This window comes from Phaenicophaeus curvirostris, chromosome 9 (genome assembly GCF_032191515.1).
Source record: "Phaenicophaeus curvirostris isolate KB17595 chromosome 9, BPBGC_Pcur_1.0, whole genome shotgun sequence".
Taxonomy (NCBI): domain Eukaryota; kingdom Metazoa; phylum Chordata; class Aves; order Cuculiformes; family Cuculidae; genus Phaenicophaeus; species Phaenicophaeus curvirostris.
In genome coordinates, this window is record NC_091400.1 from 6,427,746 (window position 1) to 6,445,627 (window position 17,882).

At 38.3% G+C, this 17,882-nt stretch overlaps 1 protein-coding gene across 1 annotated transcript in view; it reads left to right on the top strand.

The window, feature by feature from the left end:
- SHOC2 (SHOC2 leucine rich repeat scaffold protein) overlaps positions 1-17,086 on the top strand; it is a 66,122-nt gene extending 49,036 nt beyond the window's left edge. The window contains exons 4-9 of the mRNA XM_069864231.1: positions 5,739-5,869; positions 9,319-9,507; positions 10,778-10,900; positions 12,975-13,112; positions 13,834-13,951; positions 15,782-17,086. Coding sequence (XP_069720332.1) covers positions 5,739-5,869; positions 9,319-9,507; positions 10,778-10,900; positions 12,975-13,112; positions 13,834-13,951; positions 15,782-15,990 — 908 coding nt within the window. The 3' untranslated portion in view covers positions 15,991-17,086. The remainder of the gene's footprint in view (positions 1-5,738; positions 5,870-9,318; positions 9,508-10,777; positions 10,901-12,974; positions 13,113-13,833; positions 13,952-15,781) is intronic.
- Positions 17,087-17,882: the final 796 nt, after the last annotated feature.

A 17,882-nucleotide genomic window follows, 5' to 3' on the forward strand; every position in this document is an offset into this window, starting at 1 on the left:
CTTGCTTTCTTTTTGTTAAAAATTGCATCTGGTATCTTTTGTAAGCAAAGCAGGAATTTCTCTCTTAGAAGATCCCTTAGTGAATTACATGAGCTGTGCTTTATGAAATAATGTGTGTCCATGTAAAACTCGTTCTTCAATCAGTGGCTACTCATTGTGTGCAGAGTTTAGTCAAATCAGAATCTTAAGAATATTTATAGAAGTTAGACCATCAGAAATACTTAACAGCGCCTTATTTGTAGCAGGTTCTTGCAGTTATCTGTTGCATGCTGAGCTTCATGTACACTTTTGATTACAATTGTATGAGTTTTTGATGTGCACGGATCTTGTAAGTCCAATTTGTGTTTTTAACATTATCTGCAGCGCAGTTTTCTCTCATGAATGTATTTTGAATTGATCTGATCTGTTTTGTTTAGGAGAAAGCAGCTGATCCTGATAGCAAACCAGCTTGATGAACTGAGTTATATAAGGCAGACTAATTATTCTGTCTTTTAGTAATGAAGCAGTAATATTTCACACTAAATAATGCCTCTTCATCTAGGGGGAGGGAAATTGAAGAATTATTTTAACTAAGGGAAGGAAAGGAAGAGGTGTGGTAAACCTCAGAAGAAGAGAGCATTTGTCACTCCCTTTAGAAAGCTCTGACAGGACTTTGAATTCAGAGCTTGGATTTCTGTATATTATTCAACGTAGCAGATCCTGTTTCTCTTGAGTTTTAAATACTCAAGAGAGATTTATTGTTCCTACTTGGGTAACCACTTCAGGTGGTCTTTCTAGAAAATGTGGTTTTGTAGGCATGGCTTTCTGCTTCATTTCCAGTCTTCCCTTCTTTTTGGGATTGGCAAACACCTGGTTTTTGGGGTTTTTTTTTTTTTTTTTTTTTTTTTTTAATAAAACCCTACTATTTTTTAGGTACTTGTATTACAGAATTTAATTTAAATCAGCCATTTAGAGTTTCTTTCTACAGTAATGGAGTTTAATTTAATGTTTCTGGATTTGCATGCTTCCAAGTAATTTTTAATTCATGTCTGTGTAAATTAAACAACTAACCCTGAGAGAGATGTGCAGTCACTCCGATGAAGTGATGATGAATTCTGCACTTACATTTAAGCCTGAGAGCTGAGCAAAGCGAAGCCCACTGGGCACAACTACGCTTCGCTGGTGTGAAAATGGACCTGAAATGAGGTGGCTGTGTGAGACCTGATTCCCAACAGTGACTGTTCATGTCACACGTTGAACTAAACCAATTTTTCAATGACTTTCTTAGGCCTGCCATAAGTTTAGGGCTTAGTTAGGCTTTGGTACCAGTGGATGGGGCAATTGAGTTTACAAGGATTTTTTTTGTTATGGGCTCCCTAAGAAAACAAGTTGGAAGGGGTTTTCCTTGTTGCTCTTCCTGTTAGCAGCTGCTTTTCAGTTGTGGTTATCAAACAGTTGTGGTTCATGAACATTTAGTGCTGCATTTTCTGAGTCACTGTACCTGTGAGGGACTGATTTAGAAGAACTGCTGAGATATGGTTTCAGTGACAAAAGGACAGCTGCAAATGGTCCTGATGACTGCCTGAGTTGGTGATCAGTTATTACCTTCCTCGCTTTATCTCTTATACTTAGCCTGACAGCACGTCAGCACGATACCTAACATGATGCTGTCTCAGAAACCAGTAGCTGAACCAGAGAAGATTGAGATGAATGCAGGTACTGTAATGCAGCTCCCAACATGAGTGTCAGGTAGTTAATCCTGAGCTCAGGGAGCAGTAGATGGCATGGATCACTTTGATCATGCAGTGCACAAGGCAGTTTCTCTGGCAAACTGGAGTTTGTCACTTGGTGGTCAGAGAGCTGGCAAGGAGGGCTGAGTGTGTCAGCCACCTGCCCAGCGGCTCAGCCGTGGACCACGGAGCCAAATATTAATGCTATTGTACTGAACATTCCTTTAAAATAAAACAAAACAGCGCATTAAGCAGGGGAAAGAATTGTAAGGATCACCCTTTTTTTTTTTTTGCGAAGAGGACACTCGGATCTGGCTTGTCCAGCATGTGTAGATAGACGCTAGTAAGAGTTTCTCACTGCAGTGCGTTAATAATGAGGTGTGAATATGAATTCTGGTAAGTATGAAAAGAAATCAGTCTTGTTGTCGGAAGACTAAATGGCGACAAATTGGTTATAAACAAATTCTGGTTTGAAATGAGAAGGCAGCCCATACCGCCTGCATCAGCTGGATGCAGGAGAGCCTTTCCAGGAGCAGTGGGAAAGGTGCTGGTGATGAATCTGCAGCTGAAACCTGGCTGCTTTTGTTCTCAGGAATAACTGTATTCAGTGCTGTGGTGCGTAAAACGGTCACGGGGAACACGGGGCGTGCAGAATGTATCATCTGTTATACCTTTCCCGTGGAGGAGAAAGATGACCAGGAGAGGAACAGTGATGAAGTTTTATTGAGAAATGCTACTTATGGGAGGGCTGGAGCACCTCCCGTACGAGGACAGGCTGAGAGTTGGGGATGTTCAGCCTGGAGAAGAGAATGCTCCGAGGAGGCTTTATAGCGACCTTCCAGTACCTGAAGGGGCTACAGGAAAGCTGGGAGGGGCTGTTTACAAAGGCTTGTGGTGATAGGACAAGGGGCAATGGGGATAAACTGGAGAGGGGCAGATTTAGACTAGGCATAAGGAGGAGGAATTTCTTCACAATGAGGGTGGCGAGACACTGGCCCAGGTTGCCCATAGAAGTGGTGGCTGCCCCATCCCTGGAGGTGTTCATGCCAGGTTGGATGGGGCTTGGGCAGCCTGATCCGGTGGGAGGTGTCCCTGCCCATGGCAGGGGGTGGAACTGGGTGATCTTTAAGGTCCCTTCCAACCCAAACTATTCTATGATTAAAAAAGAAATCTATTGAGAGCTGCTGTTTATGCCTTCTTTCTGATAAGACCATGAGGATAGTCAACGTGTGTCGTTCTTGGCTGGACAATGATGGTACATTTTGACTTTCCCTAATGGCTCCCTTATTTCTTTTTTCTGAAATGCCACGCTGCCGGTCTGAAGAGCACCATATCCATACAACTTGTGCTCACAGTCTGGGAACTGGCATAGCGACATCATATTGCTAAGCAACAGTTGTCATCGTGTTGCCTGTGAGAGCCGTTCCCTGCTCGTCCCATTCGCCTGAAAAATCCACATCAGCATCTAGCTTAAGGTTTAAGTAGTGAAAAAGAACAGTAGATCTTTATCTCATTTTGTGTAAAGTTTGTCATTTGTTAATAAAGCACTAAATAACAGTTCAGAGAAACACAGTCAGGGTGTGCTTTGTTCATCCCTAGAAAGGCAAATCCTAGTGATCTTGATGCCTTGCAATGGGATGTCTGTGGTGTGAAGTGAGGTCAGTTCCCTGTAGAGCCAGCAGTGCCAGATCTCACCAAATATGGCATGAAATGGCTACGTTGCTTTCACATGTGTGTCTTTTTACTAGTGGGTTGTAGGCTTAAAATAGGTCTGAATTATTTTCTGTAATGTGTACATACACTATAGGATTTACCCTCAAAAGATGAAGATTTGTGCACTGGAGAGCAATATGAGAGCCCCTGTTTTTTAGTTAAGGGAAGACCTTCTTTGCAGCTCTGCAAAAGCTGGTTGTATACTTGCTTAGAAAGAAAGTGTCTAAAATGTATAAATAAAAATCGCAGTCCTTAAGCAGCTCCAGGCGACTGACTAGCTGTTGTTTTAACTTTCGTTTTGTTATTGACAATCCTACGTGGAATTTTTTGCTAAGCTTGTTAACTAAATATCAGTTATACACTGAAAATTCATCCAGTTTTCTTTCTTGATTTCTAAGACCTGGTTAATATTTGTTCCGTATAAGTTTGTGGGGGGTTTATGTTCTTTTGGTTTTGTTTTTTTTTTTTTATTATTGTTGGGGCTTCTTTTTTTTTTGTGGCTTTTTTTTTTATTGGTGGTTTTTTAGTTTATTTTTACTTTCAGTGCTCTTATGAATCTCCATTGTAATAACTACAGTGAATCATACAACATTCCCAATTTGCAGTTTTTATTAGCCACAATTCCAGCTACTCAGTGATGTAGGATCATTCTTTCTTAGAGTATATTTTGATCAAGAAAGAGGTATTTTGCTACTTCCCTTATTGAGATTTTTTTCCTCTGTCTAGCTGATCCTGTTTTAGCATTTGTATTAATTTTCATTCTGTATTTCTTTAAATTTTGTTTCATCTTTTGCTTCCAAGCATATTTCATACACTACGTTTGCTTCTTCCTTTGCCATGTTCCAGTAACCTGTGTATAAATGCATAGACAGTAATGTGTAAATGCATAGATACTAATGTATAAATGCATAGGTGTTAATATAGCATTCATTTAATGGTAGTTAGGCTGTAGATATAAATCTCCCTTCATATTTTTAAATGTTTTCTGTTTATTCTTGCTGCCATTTGTTTTTAATCTAATATTTCTTTTCTAATATGTCTTTCTGGTACTTCAGTTTGCTGAACAAATGTGTTGTGCCGAGAGTTGTTGTAAAAATGAGTGTGAAACAGTGAACGTTTTACAAGGAACTGATGGATTTTGTGAATCTGTTCACAAGCTCTGCTGGTTCAAGGTGTACACACAAACAAATGCGTTTCCTGATCATAGGGATAAGCCAGAAGACTAAACACTGTACTGCTTGCCAGTTTACTTTTCAGATCTTGCTACCTGTTGGAGAGTCTAGATGGCCCAGTAACATGCAGTTCAAAGACATCCATAAGCAGTTGGTTTTGGTCTTGAGTACTTGTTAGGTGGTAAAGGTTGGAGCTAAAGGGAGCTTCAATTGGGAAATTTCCAAGTTGCAAGTTTCTTAAGAATATTTTCTTGAAAGAAATACATATTAGCCGGGACTGTCAGCCTGGCGTTATTCAGAAAGATTTTTACATCACTATTGTCTAGATTTTTGCAGGCTTCTTCCAGACTTTTCCATCAATATCATTCAGAAAACTATGAAGTTTTGTTGTTGTTTTCTTTTACTATGACTTTTAAAAGATTTTGTTGCTTTTGAAAGATGGTAAAGGTTTTTTTGCCTTTAAAGGAAATTGTTTTGCTAGGACCTGATTCGTGTGATGTATGTCCAGGTTCTGATAGTGTGAGTCATGGGACTGAATGATGCTATCTGTAATTTTAAGTCATTTTGGGAACATCTGGAAAATGATAGAGTAGTTTGTTGGTAGAAAAGTTAGGATAGACGATCTTCTATAACAGGAAATAATCCTTGCTTACTTACTGTCTTATGCACAATTTTAGAAGTGCATTTAATATGCATAATCTGCTTCTGCACAGTTGACTTCAGCATTGGAGAGCACTGTAATCTGATTGTCTCACAGAATCATAGAATGCCTTGCGTTGGAAGGGACCTCTGTGGGTCATCCAGTCCAACCCTCTGCAGGAGCAAGGACATCTTTAACTAGATCAAGGTTGCTCAGAGCCCCATCCCACCTGGCCTTGGATGTTTCCAGGGATGGAGCCTCCACTACCTCCCTGGGCAACCTGTTCCAATATTTCACCACCCTTGTTTTAAAAAATGTCTTGCTTCTATCCAGTCTAAATCTATCCTCCCTTAGTTTAAAACGATTATTCCTTGTCCCGTCTGCTGTTTTGGGATGATAGTTGCTTGAAGTGTAGAGTTTGAGACAACAGAAGAATCGGAAGTCAGACGTTCTGTGCCTTTGTGTTAATCTAATGATATATTAATACCTATTTCTTACCTGTAGGAAATCTGTCCAGTCTAAGTCGTCTTGGCCTGAGGTACAATAGGCTGTCAGCAATTCCAAAGTCTTTAGCAAAATGCAGTGAACTTGATGAACTGAACCTGGAGAACAACAACATTTCTACTTTACCAGAGGTGAGAATTAGAGGGACTGGGGAGGGAAGGTTGCTGTAAGGAATCGTTATTTTGTAGAGGGATTGGAACCTTTGAAATTATTTTGCCTTGCATTATAACTCTGAGGAACACTTTTTGTTTTTAATGTACGTGTATGCAATGTGAAATATTGCAATTCTGTATATGCTAGGTATATTTAAGTAGTATAGAAGAACTAATGTCATTCAACTTCAAAAGCTGGGAGCAATACACATGATTTTATTTGATCTCCTGTCTCTTTGGAAAACCTTACATAAGGAGTCCAGGTTCCCATCATTCAAGCTAAGTAAGTGTTTCTCTGTTTCTGTTGCACGGAGGTGGGGAAGAAATAAAAGAATGAAAAATGTTATATCTCTTTCCCCATCTAATTGAGGCAAGAATGACCTTTAAGAGGGTGGGTAAAACTTGTCACAACTACTTGAGCTCAGCCTTCTCATTTTAATGCAGAAAAGTGTGCTGTTGACACCAATGTGATATCACATGGCAAGTCATTGACACACCTTCCATCTGTTATGAAAAATAAAAAAACTTGCATCGTTTTTCAGTTTCCAGTGATTCTGGGAGAAAGGAGAAGAGAAATCAGTTTTCTTGCTTTTCTTTTCATAGCTGCTGCACTTGTCTCACCTTGGTGTCTCTTGCTTCAAGTTTAGTGTGGGACCAAGCAGAAATGTCCACAGTTAGAAGTTTTGGAGCCACCTTGTCAGTCTCCTCAATTAAGGTGTGCCCTGAACAGAGTGTTTTGCTAGCTCTGGGATGAAGAGGCAGAAGGTCCCAGTGCCTCTGTACATTTTTGTATGCTCCTTCTCTAAAGCTGTCCGAACCATGTCCCTGTCGGTTCCAATTTTACAGTCCCGGATAGCTACAGTAGTTAGTTACAGACCATTTTTCAAATGCAGCTTTGATGTCTGCAGACTTTGAAACTAAATGACCTACTGCGTTATACCTTTAAACTTTTCTGTTTTCTTAATTTATTGAAACTATTTGTCAGGGCAGCAGGGTGAGAGATGCTCAGCTGCATACTGTGTACTTTTAGTGCTAGGAAACCTTTAGAGAAAAATGTTTGACTTGAAGCACTAGTGCCTGGAAGAGTTGCTTTGATGACAGAAAAAAATCTGATGCGATTGATTCTTGCTTTGGATATTTCTTCCATTTCTTTAGAACATTTTGAAATGAAGCCTTTGGACAGAACACGTTTCATGTTCTGTTTTAATGATGGTCCAGACTGCTTTCCAAAGATGTCATCCCCCACCCTCCGGTTTTATAAATTACCATTATAAAATGAGATAAAATGATATCTAAAGGGGTGTGTATGAAACGATACATAGAAGGGAAAAAAACCCCAAAATGCAAAGTGCAGTAAGTAATCTTTCCTTCAGAACTCCTCAGTGATAGACTGAAAACAGAGATTTTAATAAGTGTTTGGGTAAAACTATCACTTAAGAAAATGCTGCTGAGTGAAAGCCACCAGGCTGCTTTTAAGACGAGAACTAAGCTAGCCCACCCCACCCAGACATGTTATAAAAGTAACTATGGTATAATTACAAAGAGCTAATGTGAGGGGGTGATTACTTGGTTTAAAATATGTTCAGTCATAATACGAAACTCTTTGTGACTGTGCTGCCTTCTTCACATATATTTGCCAACAATATGTTAATACTTAAGTTGCTACCTTGCAGAAGTGATAGTTTATTCTGCAGTCTGTTTAAAGTAAAACATTCTGTGCAGTAATACAAGGAACTGTATTTGTGGAAGAAACTTGTGAATTTCAAAACAGAGCTGAAGCTGCTGACACAAAGCCTAAAAATATTTTATCTTAAAAGGATGAGCTGGGAGAAGGCAATGCTGCCACAGCTCTCAGATACAAGACCATCGTTTTCTTTATACTGCCAAAGTTCTCTTGCTTCCCTTCAAATGTGTTTAATTACTCTGGGCTATTAAAGTGTATTAGGTAACATATTTTTAATATTTTTTTTTATGGAAGCACAATTCCAAAATGGCTTTTTGAAATGCCAAGATCCATTTGAAGCAATAAAGTGTGTTTGTAACAGAGCTCAGGGACTGCCTAACCCTAGGACGAAGGAGATCTATTAATTAAAGTATAGCTAGAAGCTGTGTTTCTTAATCAAAGATTATTGTAGTTAATGATTAGGTTGGATTAATACTGATTTGAAGATCCTTTATTTTGTCTTTAGGGGAAAAATTGCTTCACTGATACTTGCTGAGATACCCCCAGAATTGTATTTCAGTGCTTAAAGCTTTAGCCATGACATGTAGACAAGTTCCTATTTGATCCTGTTTTATTTACAATAACATTAATAAACTATTTAGAAAAGTAGCCAAAGCCTTCCTGGTGAAACAGCAAAGGCGTGTTCTTAAAGCTTTTACAGTGAATAAAGCACTGAAATTGCAGTCCAGAAATACCGGCATTAGGAATACGGTTGGAATCATTATCTAGTTACTGCTCGTTCCTGATTGCAGATGTTGCATTATTTATGGTATGTAATGCTATGCATAAATCTCCAATTTCTGTAATATTTAAGCAAACAGGGCTGAATTCAAGTTGGCATAGTAATGAGCAAAGGTGACACTTCAGCAATAATTTTGATCTCATTGTTCATCTCCACAGTTCAGTGGGAATTCAGTGGGTTCAGTGGGAAACCATTGCTATCCAGTTTAACTCCAGTCTTGCTGCTTTTCATTTCTTAAGGAAGGGCTGGGGGAAGGTGGAATAGTGGAGCACTTACTATTTAGGAATATTTTGAAAGCAGGAAAAAAACCCCTGGAATTTCCAAATTTCCAAATTTCCCTTTCCCATTCTTTTTCTCTAACCTGTCAGATTATCTGAAACTGTCAAAGTCTAAAGGGAAACTTCTACCAGATGTGGTCACAATATGGATTTTTATTAAATTAATAAACATTTGTACTGGAAGTATCAAATGCCTGTTTAAAAAATGTGATTAATACTACTTCGGGCCCCACTCTCAACTGTGAGCAGGCATCAAAACGGAGTGAGCTGCAGTTGGATGGCGTTGGCTGAAGCTGGGACTGCTGCTCAGGATGGAGACGCTGCTGCCTGCACTCTTCAGAGCTGCCCAAGACATAGCAATGTGTTATTAAAACATTCCTTCTGGAGAAGAAGTTACAAAACCTCCTAAACTTGTGCTTTTAAATGTGATATATTTGCTTTTTTTCGTATCTGGCAATATGTAAGGAGAAAGGGGGAAATAAGAGAAAGGCTAAAGGCAGATGACTGTGAGCAGAAATTGCTACTGATGGAAGTTTTATCAAATTTAACAATGGTTAGTGTGTTGCAACACTTATTTAGGGGATGGAGTTGGGTGGGAAAACATTTTTAATTGACCCATGAGGGAAGAAAGATGTATCCAAATAACTCTGTCCTAAGTTCCTGGGTGGTTTTCTTCTCTCTACAGGGTCTTTTATCCAGCCTTGTCAAACTGACTAGTTTAACACTGGCCAGGAACTGCTTCCAGTCCTATCCTGTGGGTGGCCCGTCCCAGTTCTCCACAATCTACTCTCTCAATATGGAGCACAACCGCATCAATAAAATCCCCTTTGGAATTTTCTCTAGAGCTAAAGTATTAAGTAAGCTGAACATGAAGGTGAGGCACAGAAACATGCTACTGTGTGTAAAATCAATGAGGAGCACTGTTTGCTGCTCCATGAATTCTGGCAACCTCTAACATATAAGGAATGAATTTATCACGTGAACACAGCTGCTGTCACATACAGAAACAACTCTGTATTAGTTTAAAATGTGCTATGGAAGATGCTGTTGATTTGTCTTTATTTTTGTTAGTTAAGCTTTTGTTACATTTGCTCGAGTTCAAACAATGAAAATAAGAATTTTGATTGCAAAGCTCTTGAATATTCACATGGGACACAAACATATAGAGGAGCTTATTTCTTTCCCCCCTCTACTGTTACAGTTTAGATTATAAGCTAACTTATGTAACATATCTTTTTTGAATATATTCTTTCAAAGCCCAGATTTGAAGACTTTTGGCAGTAGCTGTAGAGCACAGAAAAAGAACCTTTAAGTCTGTGCTATGTATACTTAGTGAGGAGAACTAGAGAAAAGAGGTGTTTTTCTACAAATGGGTTTTTTAAATTTTTAAACGATTTTAAAGAAACAAATAATGTCTGAGCAGTATCTGTGGTCAGTTACTGTTTTAGACTATCTCATGGCACAAATGAAGAAGACATGCACATCTGCAGAAGACCATTTTTATCACATACTTTGCACGTTTGCCAGGACTTCGTGTGACCTGAGTTTTAGGCGTTTTTTTTTTTTTTTTTTTTTTTAGCGTCTGGCCTAGATCAAATGTGTAGCTGCATTTTGAACAGTAAGATGTTCAGTTTAATTTAAGAAGCTTTTATTCTGAGCCTTTAAGGTGTATTTCCTTTGTGATATGTTTGATGGGATTTTTTTTTTCTTTTTTTTGTGGTTTTTTTTTTCCTAGTTAACTCCATATATTTCTAGGATTCCAGCATTGCTGATAGCACCATTGTAAGCTATGGTGAATTTTTTGTTCTTTCCCTCGTTTCCTCCATTGTATTCAGCAAAGAAAGGACAAAAAAATGTTTTAACTACTGGGATGTGTGAAACTTTGAGAATTACGTACATTTAATGTTTCCACTTCAGTTCACATTAGTAACTCAGAGTCAGTTCTGTTACTCTAGGTTGGAATCCCTTGTTATGTTTCGAGGAATGAAAAAAATATTTGGCCTGTTATCAACATTTTATTCTTCTGATTTAATTATCTACTATTCTGTTATGAAGTATTTTATAAGCAGCTTATTTAATGTCTCTGATGCCATGCTGACTTCTTGTAAACATAGACCCTAAATGTTTGATATGTTAAATCACAGGACAATCAGCTGACCTCTCTCCCCTTGGACTTTGGGACTTGGACTAGTATGGTAGAACTGAACTTAGCGACTAATCAGCTCACAAAAATCCCTGAGGATGTATCTGGGCTTGTTTCTCTTGAGGTGAGAAGAGTGTACGTGAACAGCTAAGTGAATTGCTGCAAATAGGAGTTCCTTACTTCACGTTTAAGTAATATTACTTTTCGGTCAGACAAAGCTGAATGAATATATGTATGTATACTGTTTAAATAGATGTGTTGCATCTGTTTGTGGTTGTTGTCAACAGCTTTTTGAGTGTTCGTTGGGCTATATGTGAGTGCCTGTGTGCAAATCTTTAACTATGTAGAAAGAAATTTTTTCTCAACAGAAAATTACTGTTGTAAATGAAACGGCACTGAACTCAGTTTGATTCCTGGAGGGATCCAAAAAAACTTAATAAAATGGTCTACAGCCAGAGGTGGTTTGAACGTAGCACTGTGAACCTTTTAGGAAGCCACATAGGAATTCTCAGCCTTTGAGGGGAAGAGCTCATAGGTTGAAACTGTGAACTGAATCTGTTGTGTCCCCTAGTCTAATTTCCCAAGGTACCGTTAGCAGAGACAAACTTAATTGCTCTGGAGAGACATAAAGATAGAGATGCTGGTTGGGGCAGCTGAGGGGACTTCATAGTCTCTGTGAGTTCCTGGGAAAACTCTGTAAAAGTACAATAGCAAATGGTGTATTTGAAATGGCAGATTTCCAGTGTGACTGCAACTCTGACTAATTAATGATTCCTGTAGTTTTGGGCAAAAATGCTATGGCAGAGTAATAGCTATTTAGTAGGCCAGTCCCCATTAAGTTAAGGCTGTGATTGATGTGATTGGGAAGTTAGTAACCTCTAACAACTGGATTTGCCTGTGGTCTGCCAGCTGCTGAAGCTGGAGAGCCACACAGTCTGCGGACCCGTTAGAGCTATTTGTCTCTGTAATTAAAGAATCAAATACAAAGAACTATTTGGGCAGTGTTTACACAAAAGTGAAGGTTCCCACAGCAGTGCTAAGTCAACTGCATTGCGTGTAGGTAATATTTTCTGTTCCTGCCTTTGTTTCTTGATACGCAATTATAATGTTACTATTCTTATCATTCTATGAATAATCATAGCACATAAAGGCAGGCCACCAAAATACTGCTTGTGCTAATGCTAAGATTTTAGCTTTTATTAGTTTTGATTTTCACTTTGACTTTTAGCTTTGTTTTCTATTCTGTTCCTGTCTTCAGTGTTTCCGCGTTATGTGAAATTGGTGAGAATTGGGAGTGGCAGAAGCCAAGCATTTGTGACCTTGGCTGGCTTAGCAGGGGACTGTGCCTGGCTAGCGTGAGGGTCTGCACTAGGTGCTCTTTCTTATCCTTATGTTTCCATGTGCCTTGTTAAATAACTAGATAATAGCATTGTTTAATTGGTAATTAATTACCTTAGTACTTGCTGTGTTGTTATGAGGCTTGTTTACTTCTAAGAACTGTGAGACTTCTGGAGGAGAAATGTTGTACTAGTGTAACCCCTGTTAACCTCCTTGTGGTATAACGAGTAAATCTGTTAGATGACATGGCAAGTAAGGATCCATTTCTTGAACCTAGGATATTTATAATTCAGCTTGAAAAGGAGGAGAGAAAAAAGAAGATAATACTCTAGTAGGGGGGAGTGTGATAGGAAACTATTTTGGAAAGCCACAGGGTATCTACGCAGTGTTCTGCTTGGCTGCTCCAATCTGTACGTTTCCTTGCTGCTGCTCCTAACTGAAGGGGTGGAGAGAGAAGAGGGAGTGTTAAGCTTCTTAAGGGAGCGCTTGGCAAGCGCAGCAAATAATGTAAAACCTGGTTATGAGGTATCTATGAGGCAGGATAACAAAAGCAGAGGAAGGCCAGAGAGAAATTATTGTTCTTTGGTCATTTGAAGAAATAAGGTGTTCTTTGATTTTGCTCTGCAATTATTATTATGTAAACTAATACTTGAAGGAATTCTGTCATAAATCTACGTATCATTATAGATTTAAAAAAATGGTATTACTCACTGATTTGATTGTTTAATCTTTTCACTTTGCTTCCATAATTTGAATGTAGACTAATCTTGGATTTCATTACTTGAAAATAAAAAAGATCCTGTCTTGATTATTATTTACTAATTACATTGCTGAAATTCTATGTTTTTTTTTTCCTTGAGGTTCTCATCTTGTCAAACAATCTCCTAAAGAAACTTCCCCATGGAATTGGAAATCTACGGAAACTCCGAGAGTTAGATCTAGAGGAAAACAAACTGGAATCCTTGCCAAATGAAATAGCTTACCTCAAGGATCTGCAGGTGAAACAATAATTGGCCAAGATAAACATCTTGTGTCCTTTATTTACACTGTGCTGATTTAGTTACAGCTAGTTTGATGAGGAAAACTGTTTGGAACATAGAACCAGAAGTCAAGAATCTCACACAACTTAATCCTCAATCTGCCCCTACTGGTTCTTCAACTTATCTGTTAATATTGAACAAACAAATTTTGAAGAGTTTAACTCTTTGTATGATGAGTACAATACTGCCATGGGAGCAGCCTCTGATTTCAGTTGTGTTCATGAAAGCTTTTATATTTAGGCACGTGTTTTACTGTGCACTCTTTTTTATAGTGGCCTCAAGCTCCGCCAGGGGAGGTTTAGGCTGGACATCAGAAAAAAATTTACCACGGAAAAGGTCACTGGACACTGGAACAGGCTGCCCAGGGAGGTGGTTGAGTCACCATCCCTGGAGCTATTTAGAAGACGGGTTGAGGAGGTGCTGAGGGGCATGATTGATGGGAGTGGTTGGAATCGATGATCCTGGGGGTCTTTTCCAACCTGATGATTCTGCGATTCTGTGATTTTTATGTTTAGTGGTGCTTAATAAAGGTCTGAAATGTTGTTGAAGGATAAATTTTTTTTTTATTCAGATGCTAGAGAGTAGAAACCATCAATTTATCAGCGATATATGTTGTTACTTGCTGTCATTAGAAGGAAAAGTCATTAAGTCAATTTTTAAAAATGTGTTTTTCCCTTAGAAATTGGTTCTCACTAATAATCAATTGACCACCCTTCCGAGAGGTATTGGTCACCTCACCAATCTGACGCACCTTGGGCTCGGAGAGAATCTTCTCACACACCTTCCTGAGGAAATTGGTAAGATCCTTTTTTCTGGTTTTATGCAGTGTGCCTGGGCCAAAGCAGTTACTGACACAGAAGACAGGCATTTACTGTGCTCCGAAGCAGAGGCCACAAAATTCATGTGAAACTTCTATTATAGATGTACACAACGTGATGTGAAGTATGTGCCACAGGAACAGTGCTGTAGGGTATGATCTTTGTCTTGCTGAGCTGTAGTGAAACAAATGATCTAGCTTTTTTTCAGTTCTTCTACAGAGAGATGCCAAACACACACTAACTCAAAATGGTGAGACGCCTTTTCTTTCCACGTTCTCCCACAAATCACGTATTATCAGTCATTTGACTTTATAATCCTGCTCTTGGAAAGAGTTCTGTGTCAGAAAGGGAACACACTGGTCTTGTGTAAGGTGCAGACAGCTGAAGCGAATGTTTCTGCTGATAGTCCCTCTCCTGTTTATAGACTGTCATACTGTTTTTCCCCTTGATGAGATAAGAAAAGGAAGTGAAGAGGAAGAATTCTATAGAAAAAAAGGGGAGAATAAGATTCTTCTTGTTTACTTGACTCATCCAGAGAAAATTCAGAGCATCTGAAACTGAGAGACCTTGTTTCTTTTATAGTCAGTTATAAGTACCACCAGAGCATGATTCTGAGCACTTAAATCTTAAAGTTAGAGCTCATTATGGAGGAGGAAATGATGGTAGAAGCAAAGCAAAATGTGGTCAGAAGCAGTGATGTGCAGATGGAGAAGGCTGGGTTACAGTCAGTCTCTCCCAGCGTCTTTAGTGAAAAGCCCTTATGAGCCTCTGTGAGAAGGGCCTAAACCAATCTAAATCTGGAGCTTTGTAATTTAGTTCAGAAGTTAGTGGAGAGAATTTGGATGCTGCAGAATTAAAATATGTAAGTAAACTTGAAATAGTATTGTAGGGGTACAATTTGGTTATTATAGCTGGGTTATCTTAACAGATCAGAGACTAGATAACTCTTTTCAGATGTGACTGCTTCGACTAAAGTTATGCCATTGTTTCTTAGCCTCTCCTTTTTGTTGGCTTTCCTTGAGCCCTGGCTACTGCTTTCTCCTACGAAAGATGAAATAGTCTTTCAGGTTACAGGAGATGTTTATGGTATATGAGATGGGAAAATGGGCAATATTTTGAGGACAACTTGTGAATTTGGAATATATTTAAAAGATATGAATTACTTTTGATATTTGATTGCTGTGGAGAAATGGAAGTCCTAAGAAAGAAGAAATTAGTCTGTTTTCCATCTTCTGGTTAATCTATATTATGGTATCGATAGTAGAGGCAGGCTGTAATATGTGAATTCCAAAGGAATTTTTCACACAGGTTTGTTCCATGTAATAAATTCACTGCTGTGCAGAGATCCCTCCTGCTTTCTTCCTGTGGTTCATCATGGTTACAGCTTCAAGTCTTTAATGTATCGGTTCTAATTAAATAAAAGATACAGTATAGATATCTTTATAGAGATGATGCGTACTGTATGGTATAAATATTTTCTAGGCCCTTTTAAGTGGATAGATATTCGATGTTGCCTGCAGTTGCAAAGCACTTGGCTGGACAGTTGGGTTGAAGTCCCTCAATTCTCTTATTCTGTGGTTTCTCAATTCAGTTGTTACCTAAGGGAGATGTAGCAATGGATATTTTTACAGGGAAACTAAAGCAAATTGGTTCTTGCTTAGGTTCCAGTGCTTGAAAATAGGAGTTTAGATGAGTCACTGACTCTAGATTCTGCTTAGTAGAGAATCAAGTGGACTTAGAGCTTCTATCTAAAAGTTATAAACTGAATGAGTCAAATTATACTACTTTGTATTATTTTATTTTAACCAGGTACACTGGAGAATCTGGAAGAACTGTATTTGAATGACAACCCCAACCTGCACAGCCTTCCCTTTGAGCTGGCTCTTTGCAGCAAACTGTCAATAATGAGTATTGAGAACTGCCCGCTCAGCCACCTTCCACCTCAGATTGTTGCAGGAGGACCCTCCTTCATCATTCAGTTCCTAAAAATGCAGGGACCATATCGTGCCATGGTCTGATGCTAATCGGATTGTCCAATACACTGTACAAAATACAAACTGCATTAATGTTGTAATTGTCTGTATATGTATATATAATATAATATATGCGTTTTATATTATATTATATATATATAAATATATAAATAATATAAAAAGGCAAATTTAAGACTGCATTATGTGTTTCTGCTAATAGAGGAATCATAGCCATTTAGATTTTTTTTATTCTGTAAAAATGCTTGTCTAAGTTTTCTTTGCTGAATTTGATGGAAGTTGTTTGAATAATCTGGAAATGCCAGTTCATTTAAAGCAATTGCCAATGAACTCAAAGTTTAAATTTAAGGGACAAAAATAGTTTTGCTTAGATTTACTTTCGGTTAAGAGAAATGTATAACCTTTATATAATGAATTCTTCTGTTGTCCCCCCCACCCCCTCTTTTTTTTTTTTTTTTGTGTCAAAACCTGAAAGGGTCATGTGTCCTGAGGCTGGGATTTTCTTTTAACTTATTTTGAGATTTGAAGCAAATGGTGTTTTTATATTGTTTACAGTCAGAGTAAATCACTGGATTTTGTTTTATTCTGATTTGCTCTGTTTTAATCAATCGTATCTAGAATTTACATGCCTCTGCTGATGAATTTTTATCAACTGGTTTGTATGCTAAAAACATATACTCATCAGAACAACTGGCAGGTGAAAAGGATGCAGTCAAAACAAAAGAAAAAGAACAGGAAAAAAAAAAAGCTTGAATTCCTTTAAGTCTTGCTTCCCTGAGTTATCAGTTGCAGGCACAACATATCTGAACTGAGCCTTTTGCGGTTGGTCTTTTCTAGCACAAGTAAACCTTTTCGGATTGGTAAAAACGTCAAGTATACTTGGTGAAGAGCGGTTTTCATTTTGTGAAGTAACAATTCCATGAGGTCTAACAGTACAGTTAAGTGGCAAGGAAATAATATATATGTACATTTTTATTACAATGTTGAGTCATAAACTACAACAGGCAATTTTAAGGATTCCTTATAGTCCTTGTACAATAAATGAATGTGTCTTACTTTTAAACACTGCAATATATGTAAGTTTTAAGGATGGTTAACAATGTACTATGGTTTTATATCTTGACTTGCCTTGTACCTCCTTCCATTATGGAACTTCTGTGTCCAAGCACAATATCTTCACACTGTGCTGTTTTGCTGCTGAACTAAATGCACTTTTCCCCACAGCTGGGGCACTTGCTTCAAAATATTCAGTTCAGTATCTTGATTATTCTTTTTTAACTTCATCCTATCTGTTTCAGTATTAAACCGATCTATTAAAAAAGAGGCACCTTTTTCATTTGTGCATAGGTGTTGGTAGCTCGAGAGAAACACTAAGCAGTGGACATTCAGTTTTGTCATGACTCTTGGTGGTTTAAAAGGCAGAGGATGCTTCAGGGAGATTTATGCTATCGCTATACTGGTAGGGCCAGTTGTCCTTTTTCAGAAGGGTAGGAACTCGAGGCGATTGCATTCCATGGTTACTCAAGAATGGCCCAGTTTATACTCATTGGGATTGCTGCTGGGGTAGTGGAAAAAATGGGAAATCTTTTTCACATGCAGAAGTCTGAGGAATATTATTTCTGGCTTTTAGGCACGCTTACTTAGACGTATTGCCTTGATCTATTTGCATTCTGTTTGGTTGTATTTTCATTAACAAGTTTAAATGGAAGGCAGGTGGAGATATAAAACCTTAGAGGGCTTAATTGTGCTGTAAAACTAATGTAGATGTCACTGGATTTTACTAAATAATGTTCTTTTCTTTCTCACACACTCTGTCTCTCTGTCATGCCCCTCCTTGTTTATTTTTACACCTACTGCAGCATTTCAGTTTAGATTTTAGTTTATAAAAGGCTTGTTCCTTATGGTTCTGCCCGAGGTTA